At 56.3% G+C, this 16,220-nt stretch overlaps 1 protein-coding gene across 3 annotated transcripts; it reads left to right on the top strand.

Annotated features, from left to right (window-relative positions):
* The first annotated feature begins 2,444 nt into the window (after positions 1 to 2,444).
* On the top strand, positions 2,445 to 15,364 carry LOC123620506 (WASH complex subunit 1). Of its 3 annotated transcripts, none has more exons than XM_045525789.1 (11): positions 2,445 to 2,546; positions 7,642 to 7,795; positions 11,610 to 11,721; positions 11,924 to 12,070; positions 12,224 to 12,360; positions 12,547 to 12,682; positions 12,820 to 13,021; positions 13,110 to 13,271; positions 13,979 to 14,137; positions 14,777 to 14,845; positions 14,984 to 15,364. In XM_045525789.1, exons 2-11 carry the CDS (start codon positions 7,647 to 7,649, stop codon positions 15,121 to 15,123), a joined length of 1,413 nt encoding a protein of 470 aa, XP_045381745.1. In that variant the 5' UTR covers positions 2,445 to 2,546; positions 7,642 to 7,646; the 3' UTR covers positions 15,124 to 15,364. The 3 variants fall into 3 exon arrangements, with proteins under 3 accessions (XP_045381745.1, XP_045381743.1, XP_045381744.1); XM_045525787.1 differs by lacking the exon at positions 2,445 to 2,546 and adding an exon at positions 2,930 to 3,003; XM_045525788.1 differs by lacking the exon at positions 2,445 to 2,546 and adding an exon at positions 4,941 to 5,602.
* The last annotated feature ends 856 nt before the right edge of the window (positions 15,365 to 16,220 follow it).

Genomic DNA, 16,220 nt, shown 5'->3' with positions numbered 1-16,220 from the left:
CAAGTTGTCGTGGCGCCATTGAGTGCTGGAGAGAAATGTGGTTTCCCGGAGAGGGGAGGCTGTTGCAAGAACAAGGGCACGTGGGCTAGAGGCTGGGGGAGGAGGGGAGGAAACAACTTAAACAAAGTTCTCAGTCTGGTTTCCAGTTTTCTTCCTGTAGATCTGGGCCCCAGAATACCCTGCTACACTCTCTTCACACCTCCACGAGGAATTTCTAACATCCCCGCTGCTGGATCATGGGAAATGCCTGAGGCTGGCAAATGCTGGCAGCCCCAGCCAGACTGCCAAGGACCACCCGCAGCCTTTCTCCTCCAGACCCACACAGGGCCTCCTGTCCACACATTAGAACAACATCCAGCTTTTCTTTGTCTAGACTGAGGTCAAGGATTCCCATTGCAGCTTGAGGGGCTGAAGTTAAATATCTTTGCAATTTAGCTCCTAGAAAATCTTTAAAATTAGGTCTGGGATGAGCCTGTCAGTAGGAGACAAGGTAGAGAACTTTTATGGAGGTGAGAATTAACTGTCTGCAGTGCGAATGGGCTGGTCTGGTTCTAGAACTGGGGGTATTGTCTAGCAGCCCTTTTGTAAGAAGATACAGCCAGGCTTGATTTCTGATGTGGTGGTGTGTGTGTGTGTGTGTGTGTGTGTGTGTGTGTGTGTGTGTGTGTGTGTCTATGTACACAGACATCCTGCAGCACAAGCACATTTTCCCCCCACCCTTTTTTTTGAGACAGAGTCTCGCCTTGTCACCCTGGCTAGAGTGCAGTGGCATCATTATAGCTCACTGCAACCTCAAACTCCTGGGCTCAGGTGATCATCCTGCCTCAGCCTCCCAGGAAGTGGAGACTACAGGTGCACACTACCATACCCAGCTAAGTTTTCTATTTTTTGTAGAGGCAGGGATCTCACTCTTGCTCAGGCTAGTCTGGAACTCCTGACCTCAAGCGATCCTTCCACCTTGGCCTTCCAGAATGCTAGTATTACAGGCATGAGCACATTTCCTTTTGTGTTCAAATAAACTTTACAAGTTACAAAGTGGTTTGACATCCTTTCTCTACAGCCCTAAAAAGGAGGCAAGGCAAAGTCTCTTAATCTTGATTTACAAATGGAACAACTGAGGTCCCATCCAATGACGTGCCCAAGTAACACAAAGAATGAGTGGCGGAGCCCCAAGCCTGTGTGCTCTCCTCTATGCCAGGCTGCTTCTCTTGGGCATGGCTGGGCCTTGTGCTTGGGACATTTCCCCTTCCTTGATATGTCCTGGGTAACTTAGGCAATTCAGGTATTGCTCATGTGGGGTGAAGAAGAAATGTGTTTGCAAGTTGTATTAGTCAAAACAAAAATACCACAGACTGGATGGCTTTAACAGCATAAATTTATTTCTCACAGTTCTGGAGGCTGGGAAGTCCAAGATCAAGGTGGCAGCTGATTATGCTCCTGCTGAGGGCTCTCTTCCTGGTTTGCAGCCAGCTGCCTTCTCTCTGTGTTGGTACATGGTGGGGGAGGGGCGGGGAGAGAGAGCATGCCTGCAAGCACACTCTTTTCTTACTAGACCCATCATAAGGGCTGTACCCTGATGACCTCATCTAACCTAATTATCTACCCAAGGTGCCCGATTCTAGCACCATCACATTGGGGGTTAGGGTGTCCACAGGTGAATTTTGGGAGGACACAAACATTCAGTCTGCAACATAGGTGGAAACCCACCTCTTTTCCTCATCACTTGTGGGGACCATATGCTGCAGCCATCCAGACAGTGACATGTTCTTGTTACAACTCAACCTAACTCCCCCAGAAGAGGGGGGCAAGGAAGGAGGACAAAACAGGGAGAGTGGGAGAGTGTGAGGAAGGGAATAGAGTTGCCAGATTTAGCAAATAAAAAATAAAACGTCTAGTTAATTTTGAATTTTAGACAAATACTTTTTTAGTATAAGTATGTTGTATGTCATCTCCATGCTCAGTGGGGACATACTTATGCTAAAAAATTATTCGTTGTTCATCTGAAATTCAAATTAACTAGGCATCCTGTACTTCTATCTGGCAACCCTAAAAGAGAAGGGCCAGAAAGTCTTGCGGCAAGACAGTGGATTCCAGGAGGAACTATTGCTGGATCTCTCGACCGATGCTTCCTTTATATATTTAACTTTTTTAAAGCCTCTTTTTTCTTTCTTTTTACCAGCTGTTTATTAGCTTTTTTTGGTGTGTGTGGTGAAATATACATAACATGAAATGGACCATTTTAACCATTTTTAAGTGTCCATTTAGTGGCATGAAGTCCATTCGCATCGCGTCATCCATCTCCGAAGCGTTTCGTCCTCTTAAACTCTGTGGCACTGAACGCTGCCTGCGCAGCTCCCGCCCCGCTTCCCGCCCAGGCCGCCCCCACCCCCCGACTCTGACTGTGGCTGTTCCAGGTGCCTCAGGGGCGTGGAATCACGGGGCGTCTGTCCTTTGCGTCTGGCTGCCCGAGCTCCCCTGTAAAGGGGGTGCGCGGGAACTCTGGGCCCGGAGAGCCCCGCAGAGGTGCCGGCGGGAAGAGCCGGCGGGTGAGGCGACGGGAGCAGCGCGGTGTGTGCGGCGGGAGGGGCCGCGGCTCCGACCCGAGCGGGGCGTCCTGCGGGGGCACCTGCGGGGCGCGGGCTGCCCGCAGGGGGCGAGGGCGGCGACAGCCGGGGTGTGAGCCTGAGGGGACTCAGAGAGGGGACAGGGGCGTGGGAGGACGGTCTGCAGCGCTGGGCGCGCGGGTGGGGGCGGCCTGGCGCTCGGAAGGCAAGAGATCCGGCCGCGTGGACGTGGGACACTCGGCGGGGGCGTGGGATTCTGCTCCGGTGGCGACTCGGGGAGTCCAGGGAGCACTCCAGGTCATCGGGTCCAAAGCGGCGCGGCAGGTTGTCTGGGCGTCCGGGAAGGGCGGTGCTAGGACCCGGCGGCGCGTGCGCAGCGGCGGCGGGAGCGCGCGTGCGTGCGCGCGTAGGGGCGGAGCGCCGCCGCGGCCGGCTGCAGGTGGGGTCTGGGGGGCGTCTGGCGTCTGGGGGCGGCCTGGCAGCGGGTGGGCCCAGAGGGGTGGGGTGGGGGTGAGGGCCCGGCTGGGCGGCCCCTGCGCCCCTTTCTTGGCGGGAGGCCGGGCGCGGAGCCGTATACGAGGTCGCTGCCCTCAGGGGGACCGGAGCGAGCGAGCGCCCTCAGAGGCGCCTGGGCCCGGAGGTCCCACATCCGCCTCTGTGGGGACCTCTCTGCCCGCCGGAAGATGCGTCTGCGTCCCGCTTCGCGACCTGTCTCTCCGGCCCCCCAACCCCCCGCGCGGCGAGGCAGAGGCCGGCTGGGCGCGGGGACCGCGGGCTCCAGGCCCCGCTGCCTCCCTCGCCCGCCGCCCGGGACGGTCCCGCGCCTTCCCTCCCTCTGCGTCCCGGTGCTGGGAACGGGCCGAAGCGAATCGTCGCGCGGTTCCTTTGCAGCTCCCGTCGCTACTGAGCGGGCCGCCGGCCACTTTTAGTGGCCCCCACGCTGCCTAAGCCCTGCTCGGTGCCCGGGGCCCACAGCTGAGGTTCTCAAACTTGGGGTCGAGAGCCTGGCGCGGGGCGTCAGAGTGGTTTGCAGGAAGGGTGCCGCGCACTTCCGAAATTGTAAACCGTATTATGAGAGAGGGGCGTGGTGTAGTTCGTTTCTCTGGGAGCTTACGTAGTTCTTCCCAGATTCTCTAAGGCAGCGCTGTCCTACAGAACTATTATGCGATACACGATAAATATATATAATGTTTGTCAATTAAAAGAATCTGGAAAAAAGCTTGAACATGGCATAGATGCCAGAAAAGCACGGTTATTAAAGAATATGTATTTATGGAATCCATTAAACAGTAACAAAAATGGATGAGCAGGAAATATCACAGACCTAGAGTGAATTACAATCATCTGTTACGGAACTGAGGAGTTACGGTTTCTAAAACTCCTTAATAGAAGACTGCTGTTAAATTTTTAAACTTTTTTTTAACTAAACCCCCTGTGTCTTCTCAACTATTTATTGTGTGTTTCCACTAAATAAGAGATTATGCATCATCCATTTAGATGAGCACCACAGGCTTTTCAAAAGATAATTGTCAAGTAACGTCTTTGTGTCTGGGTTTTCTCATTCATAAAAATAGATCATAATACATAACTCGAAGCTTTGTTGTGAAGGTAAACAATTGGGTTGATGTCTGCTATGGTAATGAAAGTGTTTCCCACACAGGAGGGGCTCAGCTAGTGTGAGATCCCCTTGTTTTTCCCTTAATATGGAAAAGATCTAGTGTAGGTTTATGTGAGGACAGAGTATCAAGATAAGGTGTCTTACAATTGGTAGCAATAACAAAGTGTTGGATTCTTAAGATTTACTTTTTTAATGTATAAAACCAATAAAACATACTGATAAGTAACACACGCTCTGAATTCAGACAAGATAGGTTCAAGACTGGGCTTGATCACACGCTAGTGTTTTGATGTTGACAAAAATGTTATTTGGTCTGTCCAATTCCATTTCCTTATCTAAAATTGGGGATGATAAATTGACATACTAACAAATGAGATGATTCTTGAGAAGGAGTTAGAATGGTTCTAACATATATAGGTATTATTAGCTAATGTTAGTAATTAGTAGTAGTATTGTAGCATAATACAATACTATTTGCAGAACGAAGGACAATAAGATTGTCTTCGTGATAATAATTTAAGAACTATCAAATGTAGGAAGGAAGAAGCAACAAAGTTATAATGTTATGATTAATTTTGATGATTAGGCCAGAATCCATTCTAGTGTATCTTCTGCTTGAAAAGAGAAACAGAGACTTATTTTTTTAGGATCACAAGAGACGGATAACTTCTCGGCCTTTTGGCTAAGATCAAGTGTGGAATCACAGGAGACTGAGTATAAAAAAGGAAAGAAAGAAAACTATGTAATAGTAAAAAGAAACAGGTGAAATTACTAGTACATTTTTTAATCCCAGTATATCCATAAACAAGTATATCATCATATAATCAATATAAACATTTTAATGAGATATTTTATATTTTTTCCTAAATCTTTGAAATTCGCTGTGAATTTTATACTTAAAATACATCTCGTTTGGGACTAGCCACATTCTAAGTGCTCAATAGCCACGTGTAGCAGGTGGCTACCATATTGGTAGCACAGCTCTAAGGATTTCATTCCTGGCTCAAGTCCAGGTTCCTAGCCTTGGTATTCAGTGTTTCTCCCAAACTGGCCTGTCTTCATCATTCTTTTTCTTAATACTTCCCCAAGGATGATTATATTCTCACACTCAAGACCACGTGCCATTCCCCTACACCCCTTTTGTTTAAGCTGTTCTTATACCTGGAGTGCTCTCTGGCCTGTCTCCCTGAGCCTGGTAGAGAGGTACAGATTCTGCTAAGAGGCTCTTCCTGACTCCCCGAACCCCAGAAGGGATTTATCATTCCTTAGCTCTGTATTCCTGGCAGGATTGGAGCACCTATCACATGAGGTTTCATTGTTTCTGAGGTATCTCCCTGGCTAGTGTGGTGTCTTATTCATCCTTGTTGCAGTCTTGTCCTGTGTTTAATAGATGATCAGAAGACATTTGCAGACAGAAAGGGTAAGCCACTAATCAGCTGTATTCTGTCTCTTAATTCTTTTTTTTTTTTTTTAAATAGAGACAGGGTCTTGCTCTGTTTCCCAGGAAGAGTACAGTTGCATCATAGCTCACTGCAGTCTCAAACTCCTGGGTTTAAGTAATCCTTCTGCCTCAGCTTCCTGAATAGCTGGGACTACAGGCACATGCTACCACACCTCGCTAATTTTTCTTATTTTTTGTGGGGATGGGATCTTGCTATGTTGCCCAGCTGGTCTCAAACTCCTAGCCTCAAGCAATCCTCCTGTTTCTGCTTCGGCCTCCCAAAGTGCTGGGATTACAGATGTGAGTCACCGTGCCTGGCCAGGTCTCTTAATTCTTGAACAGACTTGCTACTTCCTTGTTTAGGAGACTTGTGCCCTCTCCCATGTGTGCCTACACAAACACATACATTCAGATGTGGTAACTAACAAGGAATTCATCTCCAGATATGTGCAGAAAGTATCTTCTATCTTTTCCCGCCTCCAGATCTTACAGCTGGAAGGCCAGAGGCACAGACTAAGTCAGGAATGACAGCAGATCTGCGTCAGTATAAACAGGAAGGAGGGCAGGGGAAAGAAAATTCCTGAAAGGCATGTGCTGGTCTCAGGGGGTCAGGTTCCTGAGATGGTTGGGGACCTGCTTTGGTTATTTGACAGGACGGAAGAGAAGTGGGGAGGGGAGGAGTAACTCCTTGGCCCTGATGAGCATTCAGGGCAGGTGCAGGTCTGGGACTCTGAGGGTGTCCTGCCTGGAAGCATGAGTGCAGTGGAGGAACTGGCTGCTGGAGAGAGAGCTGAAGAGCAGAACGGTCATCTCGGAGCACAGAAAGTGGTGGCCTCAGGAGGGTAGGACAGAACTAGGAAGGTAGAAGGATGGGCTAGAGAAGCCAGCAGGAGGAACAGGAGTGGGCTCCGGCTTGGTGAACGTGTTTGTGTGATATATTTGTCTAACATATGCATTATTAGTTTTGGGAATAACCACTTCTTAAGAGCAGTGTCAGTTCTCAGTCTGGAGAATGGGAAATGGAAAGAATCAGAGATTCAGAGAGGGCTAGCAATTTACCCAAGGTCACACAGCACTTTAAGCTCAAATGAAGCCTCCTAGGCCCTTCCTGCCATACTTAGTCAGTCCCCATCCACACCTCCATTGCAACCAAAGGCCCCAGTGTGGTGCCTAGGGAGCATATCTGGGCACAGTGCCAGGGCTGATTAATGTCTTGCTCACGGTCTTCCAGTGAGGCACTGTGATTAGGCCTAATTATAGGGGCCTGATACCTTAATACTCTGCCTGGCCTGAGTCTTGCCAATCAAATTAGCGCCATCTGCAGGTGATTGCTGCTGTAGTGGCATAAGGGAGAGGAGTTAATTAGACTCAATATGAATAGACCCTGCCCTGGCCTTGCAATTCGAGGAGTGTCTTTCCTTCCTGTCCTCTGCCCCCCATGCACCTTCTCCCTCCTGGCCCCTTAGCTCCAGCCTGTGTGAGCAGAGGCTGGACGCTCCTCTACCTAGAGTCACTCGCCACTGCCTAGTCTGTGTCAGGAGCAGGCCCCGAGTTCCTGGGGGTTCCAGTGGGAAGAACCCAAGTGTGCACATGTTCTGTGCTTTTCCACATCTGGTACCATTTGGGGCTGATTCAGGCAGCGTCCTCCCCCTCCCCCATCCATCCCTCTGCTTCCAGCCTCTTTTTCACTCTGCGGCCAGGGTTTCTCTCCTGTTTCTCCACGTGTGGGGAGTTGAACTGAGACCATGTATGGACAGGGTGCCTGCAGGTACCATGCACCTTTTAGGGAGACAGGAAATGTTGCCCCATTCTCTGAATTCCCCTACTGTCCCTACCAACTCCCCGGTCCCTGGTCCTGCCCTCGCCCTCCCTCAATCCCTTAACGGGCATCAGCTGCCTCCTGTGAGCTCCTGCCCCCACCAGATGCTCTCTGCCCTGTGCAGGCGGGTGGGATGAGGCTGTGCTGGGTGGGAGGGGTGAGCGTGGGGTGGTCCTGAAGCTCCGCTTCGCCCACACAGGCACCATGACTCCCGTGAGGACCCAGCACTGCTTGGCAGGTCAGACGTACGCGGTGCCCCTCATCCAGCCAGACCTGAGGCGGGAGGAGGCCATCCAGCAGGTGGCGGATGCCCTGCAGTACCTCCAGAAGGTCTCCGCAGACATCTTTAGCAGGTAGGTGCCGCCCCCACCCCCACCTGATCAGAGGGCCTCCCCTGTCCCTGCAGTCCTCTCTCCAGTCCCAGGCACACACCCTCTGGGAGCAGCCCCTTTGCTGGTTCTTGGTCCTGGGGGACCCGGCTGGCTTCCCTGTGCAGGAGGGGTCCAAGGCAGGAGCCCAGTGCACAAGCGTTTTCTCCTCAGTGCCTGGGAGCTCACTGCCTACCGCCCCCCTTGGCCTCCGGCTTCCTGTGGGTGCCTCGGGCCCCGGCGGTGCCTCTGCTCTCCCAGCTGGTGCTGGTCCTCCCACCGCGGGCCCTGTTCCTTCACTGGTTCCTGCAGCCAGCAGGTGTTTACCCGGCACTGCTGTGTGCGAGGCCCTGTGCTAATACTCTCTGTGGATACAGCAACGAATATCGCAGCGGCCCTGTCCAGCTAGAGGACATCCTGGCAGGAGAGACGAACAACCACTGGGATGATTAGTTATTTAATGACAATGGTGAAGACATATTTATAATATTTTGTGATTATTATTTATATAGCATTTAGTATGTACCACTAACTCATTTATGCTTGCTACACTGTATGGGGAGGTCCTGTTGTTACCTCCAATGTACAGATGAGGAAACTGAGGCACAGAGAGGCTGAGAGACTTGGTCACATGGCATAGCCACCATTCAAACCAGGTTGTGGCCCAGATTCTGTGGGGTTGTTGGCATCTGTCTGTGAAGGGGACATGGGCTATGGGACTTGTGACAGGTCCTGGCTTGGTCTGGGGGGATCAGGGGAGATGTATGTGAGCGAGTGGGTAGATCGGGAAGAAGAACATTCCAGAAAGAAAGGGCATGGGCTAACAGGCAGAAGTGGGAAGGACCTGGAAGGAGCCCGTGTGCCTGGAGCAAGCAGGGGCTGGCGGGGCCTCAGGGGCCACTGGTGGTTCTGAGCTGGAGAGCTGCAGCTCCTTGTGTCTCAGCGCTGAGCCAGCACCTTCTCGGGTGAACCAACGCCACCCTGCTGCGAATGAGATGTGGGACCCAGGTCCGTGGGACGCTGTGGTTACGGATGTTGAGTTCGTGCCTCCCCGCTAGACCTGAATGGCTCTGGGGGCAGCTGTGCGCCGTCTGATCCCCTCTGGCCGCACCGCGCAGCTCTGCGCTTCAGGAACCAAACACACTCAAGTCACGTGTTGATCGCTGAGGGCTGGGAGGAGAAGCAGCAAGAGAGGATGCTGGGAAACGTCCCCTCCAGGGCAGGTGGAGGGAGAGGGACTGAGGCCAAGCTCTGAGCAGACCCAGTGAGGCCGGCAGAGGCAGCTTCCTCCCGCGTGGTGGGCAGATGTGCCACAGGGCGCGGCTTCGGCCATGAGCTTGGAAACTGACCTGCCTTGAAGTAGGCCCAGGCCAGGGGCGTCTGGACCGGGAATGGGCATCAAATCGCCCTCGTGGTGGGCGCTGCCCGTCAACATCCCAGCCCCAGCGCGGCCTGAGAGCCCTTCCCAGCACGGCCTTCCAGACCACACTGCTGTCGGCCCCTCCCGAGCTTCTCCTTCACTGAAACTTCCAGGTCTTTCTTCACGGGAACTGCTCTAAACCACGTTCCCTCTACCTTCTGTGTGTGCGCACGTGGTTGTTTAAACCTAAAGCAGCCTCACGTTCCTTGTTTGGGAATTCCCTCTTGTCACCGATGCCCCTGTGCGGCCGTTGGCCCTCACTGCCTGATGTCCCCAGCTTCCTACTCAGGTGTTGGCTGAACTGGACGGGCCCTGCCAGCGCCCCACATGCAGGGCTGGGGTCAGCCTCTCCCCAGCAGGGCCGTGTGGGCGCTGTGGTGCGTCTGCTGTGACTTGTCCCCTGTGTACTCGCCTCCAGCCCACAGCCCCGTCTCCTCCACAGGGTTCCGTCAGGAGCCGTCAGAATCCGCCCCAGGGGCGCTGTGTTGCGGGTTCTCCCCTCACACCAGTGTAATAGCCCTGCCAAGAGCACACATGCTGTGACCCGAGCACAGCACTGGGCCCGGGACTCGCCTCTTCCTTTCGTAAGTGCTGACCGACCCGGTGTAAGAATCCACTGGAGAAATTTGCCAGGCTGTTGCTGAGCTCGCTCTTTGCCACTTTGAGCCATCAGCCCTTCTCTCCTGGACGGCAGCGCCGGACAGAGCAGCCTCTGTCTCCAGTCCCAGTGTCCTGCCCTGTCCCCCGTGGACCTCGGGTGGTCACGCAGGTGACCAGGGAACGTTGCTTCAGCACCCGGGGGCAGAATGGGGCTGCATTAAAGCAGCTCGTCCCCGTCGGGAGAGACGGAGCCGCGCTCTGCCTCCTCTGGCGGGAAGGAAGCGGTGGCCTCCTCTGCCCACCTGGCTGGCTGCTGTGGGGCCTGCTTGTAGTCCAGCCCCGCCCCCTCGCTGCGCCCCCACCCATGAGGGGCCGGGAGACCCCTGGACTGTGCAAGTGGCTGATGGGTGGGTTTTCTGGAGGCCGAGACCTTCTGGAGTTGGTGGGAGTGGCTCAGGCAGGTTGGGCAGGTTCCTGACTGTGCATTTCACCCTTAGCGAGATCACAGTCGTTCTTGGTCCTGGGGTCTCTGACCTTGGAGACAGTGAGGCCCCTGTGTCACCCCACCTCGCCCTCCTACCTTTCCCCGAAAAGCAGACTTGAGCCTCTGCCTCTAGTTTCTCGTGCCTGTCACACACTTGCTCTCGCAGGGGGCCTCAGGTGACCGCTCTGGATGTGGAGCACGGTTGTCGTCGCCAAGGGCTGGGGTTCCTGGGAGTAGGGGAGCTACGGGTGATTGAGAGGAGGACAGCAGGGCACCTGTGACTCAGAGTTCACTCTGCAGTGAGAACGTCCCTCTGGCCAAACAATGTGGAAAAGTGCGAGTGGGGCCTGTACCTTTAAGCGTTAGACACTTAGACCTCAGTCATTCCTTAGTTCTGGAGTGAGCCCCTACCACGTGCCAGGCACTGTCCCAGGCTCTGGGAATGCAGCAGGGGACAAAACCCAGCCCTGACCCCCTGGACTGGAGCACAGCAGGCAAGAGATGTGCCACATCCAGTGTCACCGTGGAGGAAAGCACAGCAGGCGTGGGGTTGGGACGTGGCAGGTGCATCTCCGGATTCCGGGTCACAAGGGCCTCAGTGAGGAGGGGACTCGGTGACATGCAGGAGCCAGCCACGTGGATGTCTGCACCACGCAGTGCACTGGATGCAGAGGCCATGAAACAGACATGCTTGCACATGCAGGGAATAGCAGGTGGCTGATGTCCCGGAGCCCACCCTTGTCCGGGGAGAGAGGGCGCAGGTGAGCAGCCAGACCAGAAAGAGCCTGTGCACATTGGTCACATGCAGGGGCACGTCCTCGTCCGCAGGTCTAGGGTCTGAACTCAGCTGGTGGCACTTAGGTCGAGCCTTGCCAGTCTCTGGCCTCTCTGAACTCCAGTGTCCTCTGCAGAGGCCAGGTCTGTCTCCGTCATGTGGTGGTGAGGTGTGTGGAAAGGCGGTGCCAGCTGTCACAGCTGTGCGCCTGCCTGTGAGCAGTTGGGGTTCTTTGTGCGCCTGACTGATGGTGGGTACAGGTGCCAGCTCGGGCCCAGGGCGGTTTCCATCCCTTCCGGGAGCTCCGAGGACCCAGTGCAGTTAACTCCAGACCCTCCAGGTCGGATTTCCCTGTAGAGGTCACGTGGGCAGCACTGAGCTCAGCCCTGACTAGTGGGTAGCACCGACTTAAGAGCCCTTGGCCGAGTCCCCGGCCTGGCAGGGCTGCTGTCAGGAGAGGTGCGCCGGTGGCTGCGGGGGTCGGGAGCAGCCCGAGACTCAGGGATCTCCTCTGTGGCAGGATCTCCCAGCGAGTGGAGCTGAGCCGGAGCCAGCTGCAGGCCATCGGGGAGAGGGTCTCCTTGGCCCAGGCCAAGATTGAGAAGATCAAGGGCAGCAAGAAGGCCATCAAGGTAGCACTCGTGACCCTGTATGTGTGGCTGGTGGGCAGCGCCTCCCTCTCCCGTGTCAGAGGTTGCTCAGGTCCCTGCCCCTGCTGTCAGCCAGACCTGGGGCTTTCCTGCCGCCCAGGGCCCCGGCCCCAGCTCCACCTGCCGCCCAACCCTCGGCTGTCTGGAGCCTCTCGGGCCCCTCAGGCTGGCCCCGTGTCCACAGGTGTTCTCCAGCGCCAAGTACCCGGCTCCAGAGCACCTGCAGGAACACAGCTCCATCTTCACGGGCGCCCAGGACCCTGGCCTGCAGAGACGCCCCCGCCACAGGATCCAGAGCAAGCACCGGCCCCTGGATGGGCGGGCTCTACAGGTGAGGGCCACCCCTGCCACTGGCCACTTGCTTAGAGGCTGGCTGCTGGGGAGGGGCAGAGGGCCCACTGTGGGTTCTGTTCTCCAAGACGGGGTTGGGTCGCATTGGCTGGCACTGACATTTCTAACCGTCTGTCACTCCTGCCCTCCCCAGGAGAAGCTGCAGTACTTCCCGGTGTGTGTGAGCACCACGCCGCAGCCCGAGGACGCCGCCGAGGAGGGGCTGGGGGCTCTTCCCAGCAACATCAGCTCTGTCAGCTCCTTGCTGCTCTTCAACACCACTGAGAACCTGTATGGCCAGACGGTGGCAGGGCCATGGGGTTTTGGGGGAGGCTTGTCTTGCTCAGCGGGGACCCCAGGGGTGGCAGACTTTGGCTGGCAGGAGCATGAGGCTGGGAGCTAGGGGCTGACTGTGGGGTTTGGCTCTGGAGGCCTGGGACAGACGATGTCCTGCCTGCCCCCACCCTGCCCCTGTAGGTACAAGAAGTATGTCCTCCTGGATCCCCTGGCTGGTGCTGTCACAAAGACCCACATAATGCTGGGGGCAGAGACGGAGGAGAAGCTGTTCGATGCCCCCCTGTCCATCAGCAAGAGGGAGCAGTTGGAGCAGCAGGTGGGGAGGGAGGCGGGGGCTGCCCGGGCTGTTCTCCAGGCGGTATCCCACCCAGCTCTGTGGGGTGCACACGAGGACCTGCTGGCTGCCCCTACAGGTTCCTGTCACTACTCACATGCCCCCACCTAATCCTGCAGGTTCCAGAGAACTACTTCTATGTGCCAGACTTGGGCCAGGTACCTGAGATCGACGTGCCGTCCTACCTGCCTGACCTGCCCGGCATCGCGGATGACCTCACGTACAGCGCTGACCTGGGGCCTGGCATCGCCCCCTCTGCCCCTGGCACCATTCCAGAACTGCCCACCTTCAACACAGAGGTAGCTGAGCCTTTCAAGCCAGGTGAGCTGGGGGAAGCTGGGCGCTGGGAGCTCCCTTCTGGGCCACCTTCTTCCCTGGGCATCTCACACTTTCCCACTTTCCCTTTCAGACCTAGCAGATGGGGTGCTAAGCACACCCCCACCACCTCCACCCCCACCGCCGCCTCCCCCAGCTCCTGCAGCGCTGGTCAGCACCCCCCTTCCCCAGACTGTGGCCTCTGCAGGCCAAGGTGCCAGGGAGGACGACAGCGGCAGCAGCGTGTCCCCTTCAGGTGGGAGCAGTGCGGGGGTGGGGGCTTTTGCTGAGGGGGCCTCTAATTTCTGGATCCCTGAGGGATCTTATGTAGGTATGTTAAGTGGTCATAAATCCTCGATTTTGAGAATAGTCCTCATTTCAAGTATCTTGTTTCACTAGGTTCATAAAATAGTGGTTTTCAAACTGTAGAGCTCTGGAATTCTGACCTCCAGAACTGTGGGGCTCTGGCCCCCCACCCCCATACCCCAGTTAAACCAGTGTAAGAAAGGGGTCTGCTAAAAACCAATTGAAAACTACAGCAACAAAATATTCAGTGTCCCTGAAGTTACAAAATTCCAGGTTTAATGTCGTATCTCCCAGTCCGTGTCCAGGATCCAGAAACGGCACAGAAACGCTTTGCAGGCTCCCGTGTCGAGTAGACACTGTGAGCACGTGGATAACTCACAGGGTGGCAGCTGGTCACGGGGGTGGACAGGGCGGGAGGTGACTGCACACAACACTCCTGAGCTCGGGCGGCTCAGACATCAGTGTCCCGGCCCCACTGGGTCTCCGAAGGCCTGGCTGCGCCACCCGCTTCCTCTTTTAAGAGGAGGCGCCTCCCCCAGGCTCTTGAGGGGACAACTCAGGACTGGAGCGTCCCCCCCACCGCAGGCTGGGCGAGGCCGTCCCACAGCCCAGCCCTGCCTGAGCAGCGCTGCCTCCTCGCACCTTCTCCCCTCCCAGCTCCGGTCCAGGGAGCGCCCAGGGAGGTGGCCGAGCCCTCCAGCGGCCGGGCCTCTCTGCTGGAGTCCATCCGCCAGGCTGGGGGCATCGGCAAGGCCAAGCTGCGCAGCGTCAAGGAGCGCAAGCTGGAGAAGAAGAAACAGAAGGAGCAGGAACAAGGTGAGGGGACCCCAGGGCCACTGCAGGAGGAGGGCTCCAAGCAAACCACCACCCTGCCCTCCCACACCACCCAGGTCCCTCAGGGTGCCCTCTGTCCCCCTCCCCCGGGTGAGGCTCACACCCCAGCTCCTCGCCAGCCCGCTGTGCTTCCCCAGGGCGCTTGCTGGAAGCCCCAGGCGGCCACGGGCTCCCACCTGGTTTGGGAGCCGCTTAGTGGAGCTTTCCTGTCTGAGCTCACCCAGCTCAAACTAGGACAAAATCTTCTCAGACCCTGCAAGAGTTGTCCAAGGAAATCATCAGGTACTTTAGAGACAGAGACCTGAGCGTGAGCTCAGTGCCACTTCTCGAAGCCTCTTGAGACTGCCTGGTCCTGCTGCTGCCATGCTTTGTGTCCCAGGCGGGTTGCCCAACCTCTCTGGGCCACTTTCCTCCCCCGTGCAGTGTCTCCCAGGGTGGCTGTGGGAGTACTCCTCAAACGTCACCTTTGTCTTACTGGTGCCCAGTGCTGGGTCCAGGGATGAAGCTCTGAGAGCTCGTGGTGAACACGGTGGCCATGGAGGGCTGGGGACTGTCTCAGGAGGACAGGGAACCAGGAGGCCCGTGTCACTAAACCCCCGAACTGTGGCTTCTGTGTTGCAGTGAGAGCCACAGGCCAAGGCGGGGACCTGATGTCGGATCTCTTTAACAAGCTGGCCATGAGGCGCAAAGGTAGGAGCCACAGCTGCCTTCCCTGGGCCGGGCCTGGGATATTTTGCATCTTCCATGTTCTCCTTTCTTTAAGTCTCCGGGGACTGGTGAACTGGTGCCCCCTCTGAGCTCCCTCACTCTCAGCCTTTTCCCTCCCAGGGATCTCCGGGAAAGGACCTGGGTCAGGGGCCAGTGAGGGCCCAGGAGGTGCCTTTGCCCGAGTGTCAGACTCCATCCCGCCTCTGCCTCCGCCTCAGCAGCCGCAAGGAGAGGAGGATGAGGATGACTGGGAGTCCTAGGGGCCTGCGCCGTCCCACCCAACCCAGGCCTGGGCTGCTGCCCTCACACGGAAGGGCCGGGATGGAGGCTGCCCCAGGTGTGCCTGGACCTTTGTCAAGGACGGGGAGGCTGGCTGCAGGCCACAGGGCTGCTGGGGCCCCACTGTGTGACTGTGCGCCACCCCTCCCCCGAGGGCTCATCTTCCCTGAAGAGACCTGGAGAGACACGAGCAGGCGGGTCAATAAAGAGGCGTAACCAGAACTGAGCAGAAACCACCAGTGGCTTTTAATTAAGGAGCAGGAGCCGTGCAGGGCGCGCACATCTCCTCAGAGCCTGCGGCCGTCCTCCCGCCCCGAAGGGGTCTGTGTGATGGGGCGGAATGTCCCGGGGCACCAAGGGCCCTTTCTCTGGGGTCAGACACAGAGAGGGGCAGCTGTTGCCCACGGGAGGGAGAACATCTTCCCACAGGAAAAAGCGTCTCAGTGACAGATGTGGGGTCTCTAAATAGTCACGCTGAGAGGCTAATGGCCCTTGGCATAATTGCTGATGTCAGGGTAGAAGGTGTCTTCCAGTTTGCTCAAGTGGTTGGGAGGAGTGACGTGGCTGGGGACACTCAGGAGCTCTAGGGCCACCAGGGGCTGGAAATAGGGGACACTTTAAATTTAGAAAAGAGGGTGAAAGGTCTAGAACAGCTCATTTTAGTGAGAAAGGGCAGAGGCACATGGGCCCTGGCCGTGCTGAATGGGCAGACAGACTGGATTCCAGGGAGGGGGCTGCCCTGGGATGGGCCCAAGGATGGCCGCGACCCCCCGTTTCTCCAGGATTGGCCAAGTTGTCTCCCACGGGCTCGGCTGCCTGTGCCTGGACCCTGGCAGCACACTGCACGCAGCGCCCTCCCCTGGGCATCCCCTTCCCGGGCAGGCTCCCTGCCGGCCAGGCCCAAGCCACACGGCATCTCCGGCAGCCCTGGGGAAGGAAGGGCCTGGCAGGGGCAGTGGTGTCCCTGCGCATTAGGAAGAGGCAGACTTCTCCCGATGAAACTGTGGGGACAGGACAAGGCCGTGAGAAACCAGACCTCAGGGCGGGGGAGGCTCTCGGGAGGGAAGAGGCAGGACTG

This window comes from Lemur catta, chromosome 15 (genome assembly GCF_020740605.2).
Source record: "Lemur catta isolate mLemCat1 chromosome 15, mLemCat1.pri, whole genome shotgun sequence".
Classification (NCBI taxonomy): domain Eukaryota; kingdom Metazoa; phylum Chordata; class Mammalia; order Primates; family Lemuridae; genus Lemur; species Lemur catta.
This window is presented reverse-complemented; position numbering and strand designations above follow the sequence as displayed.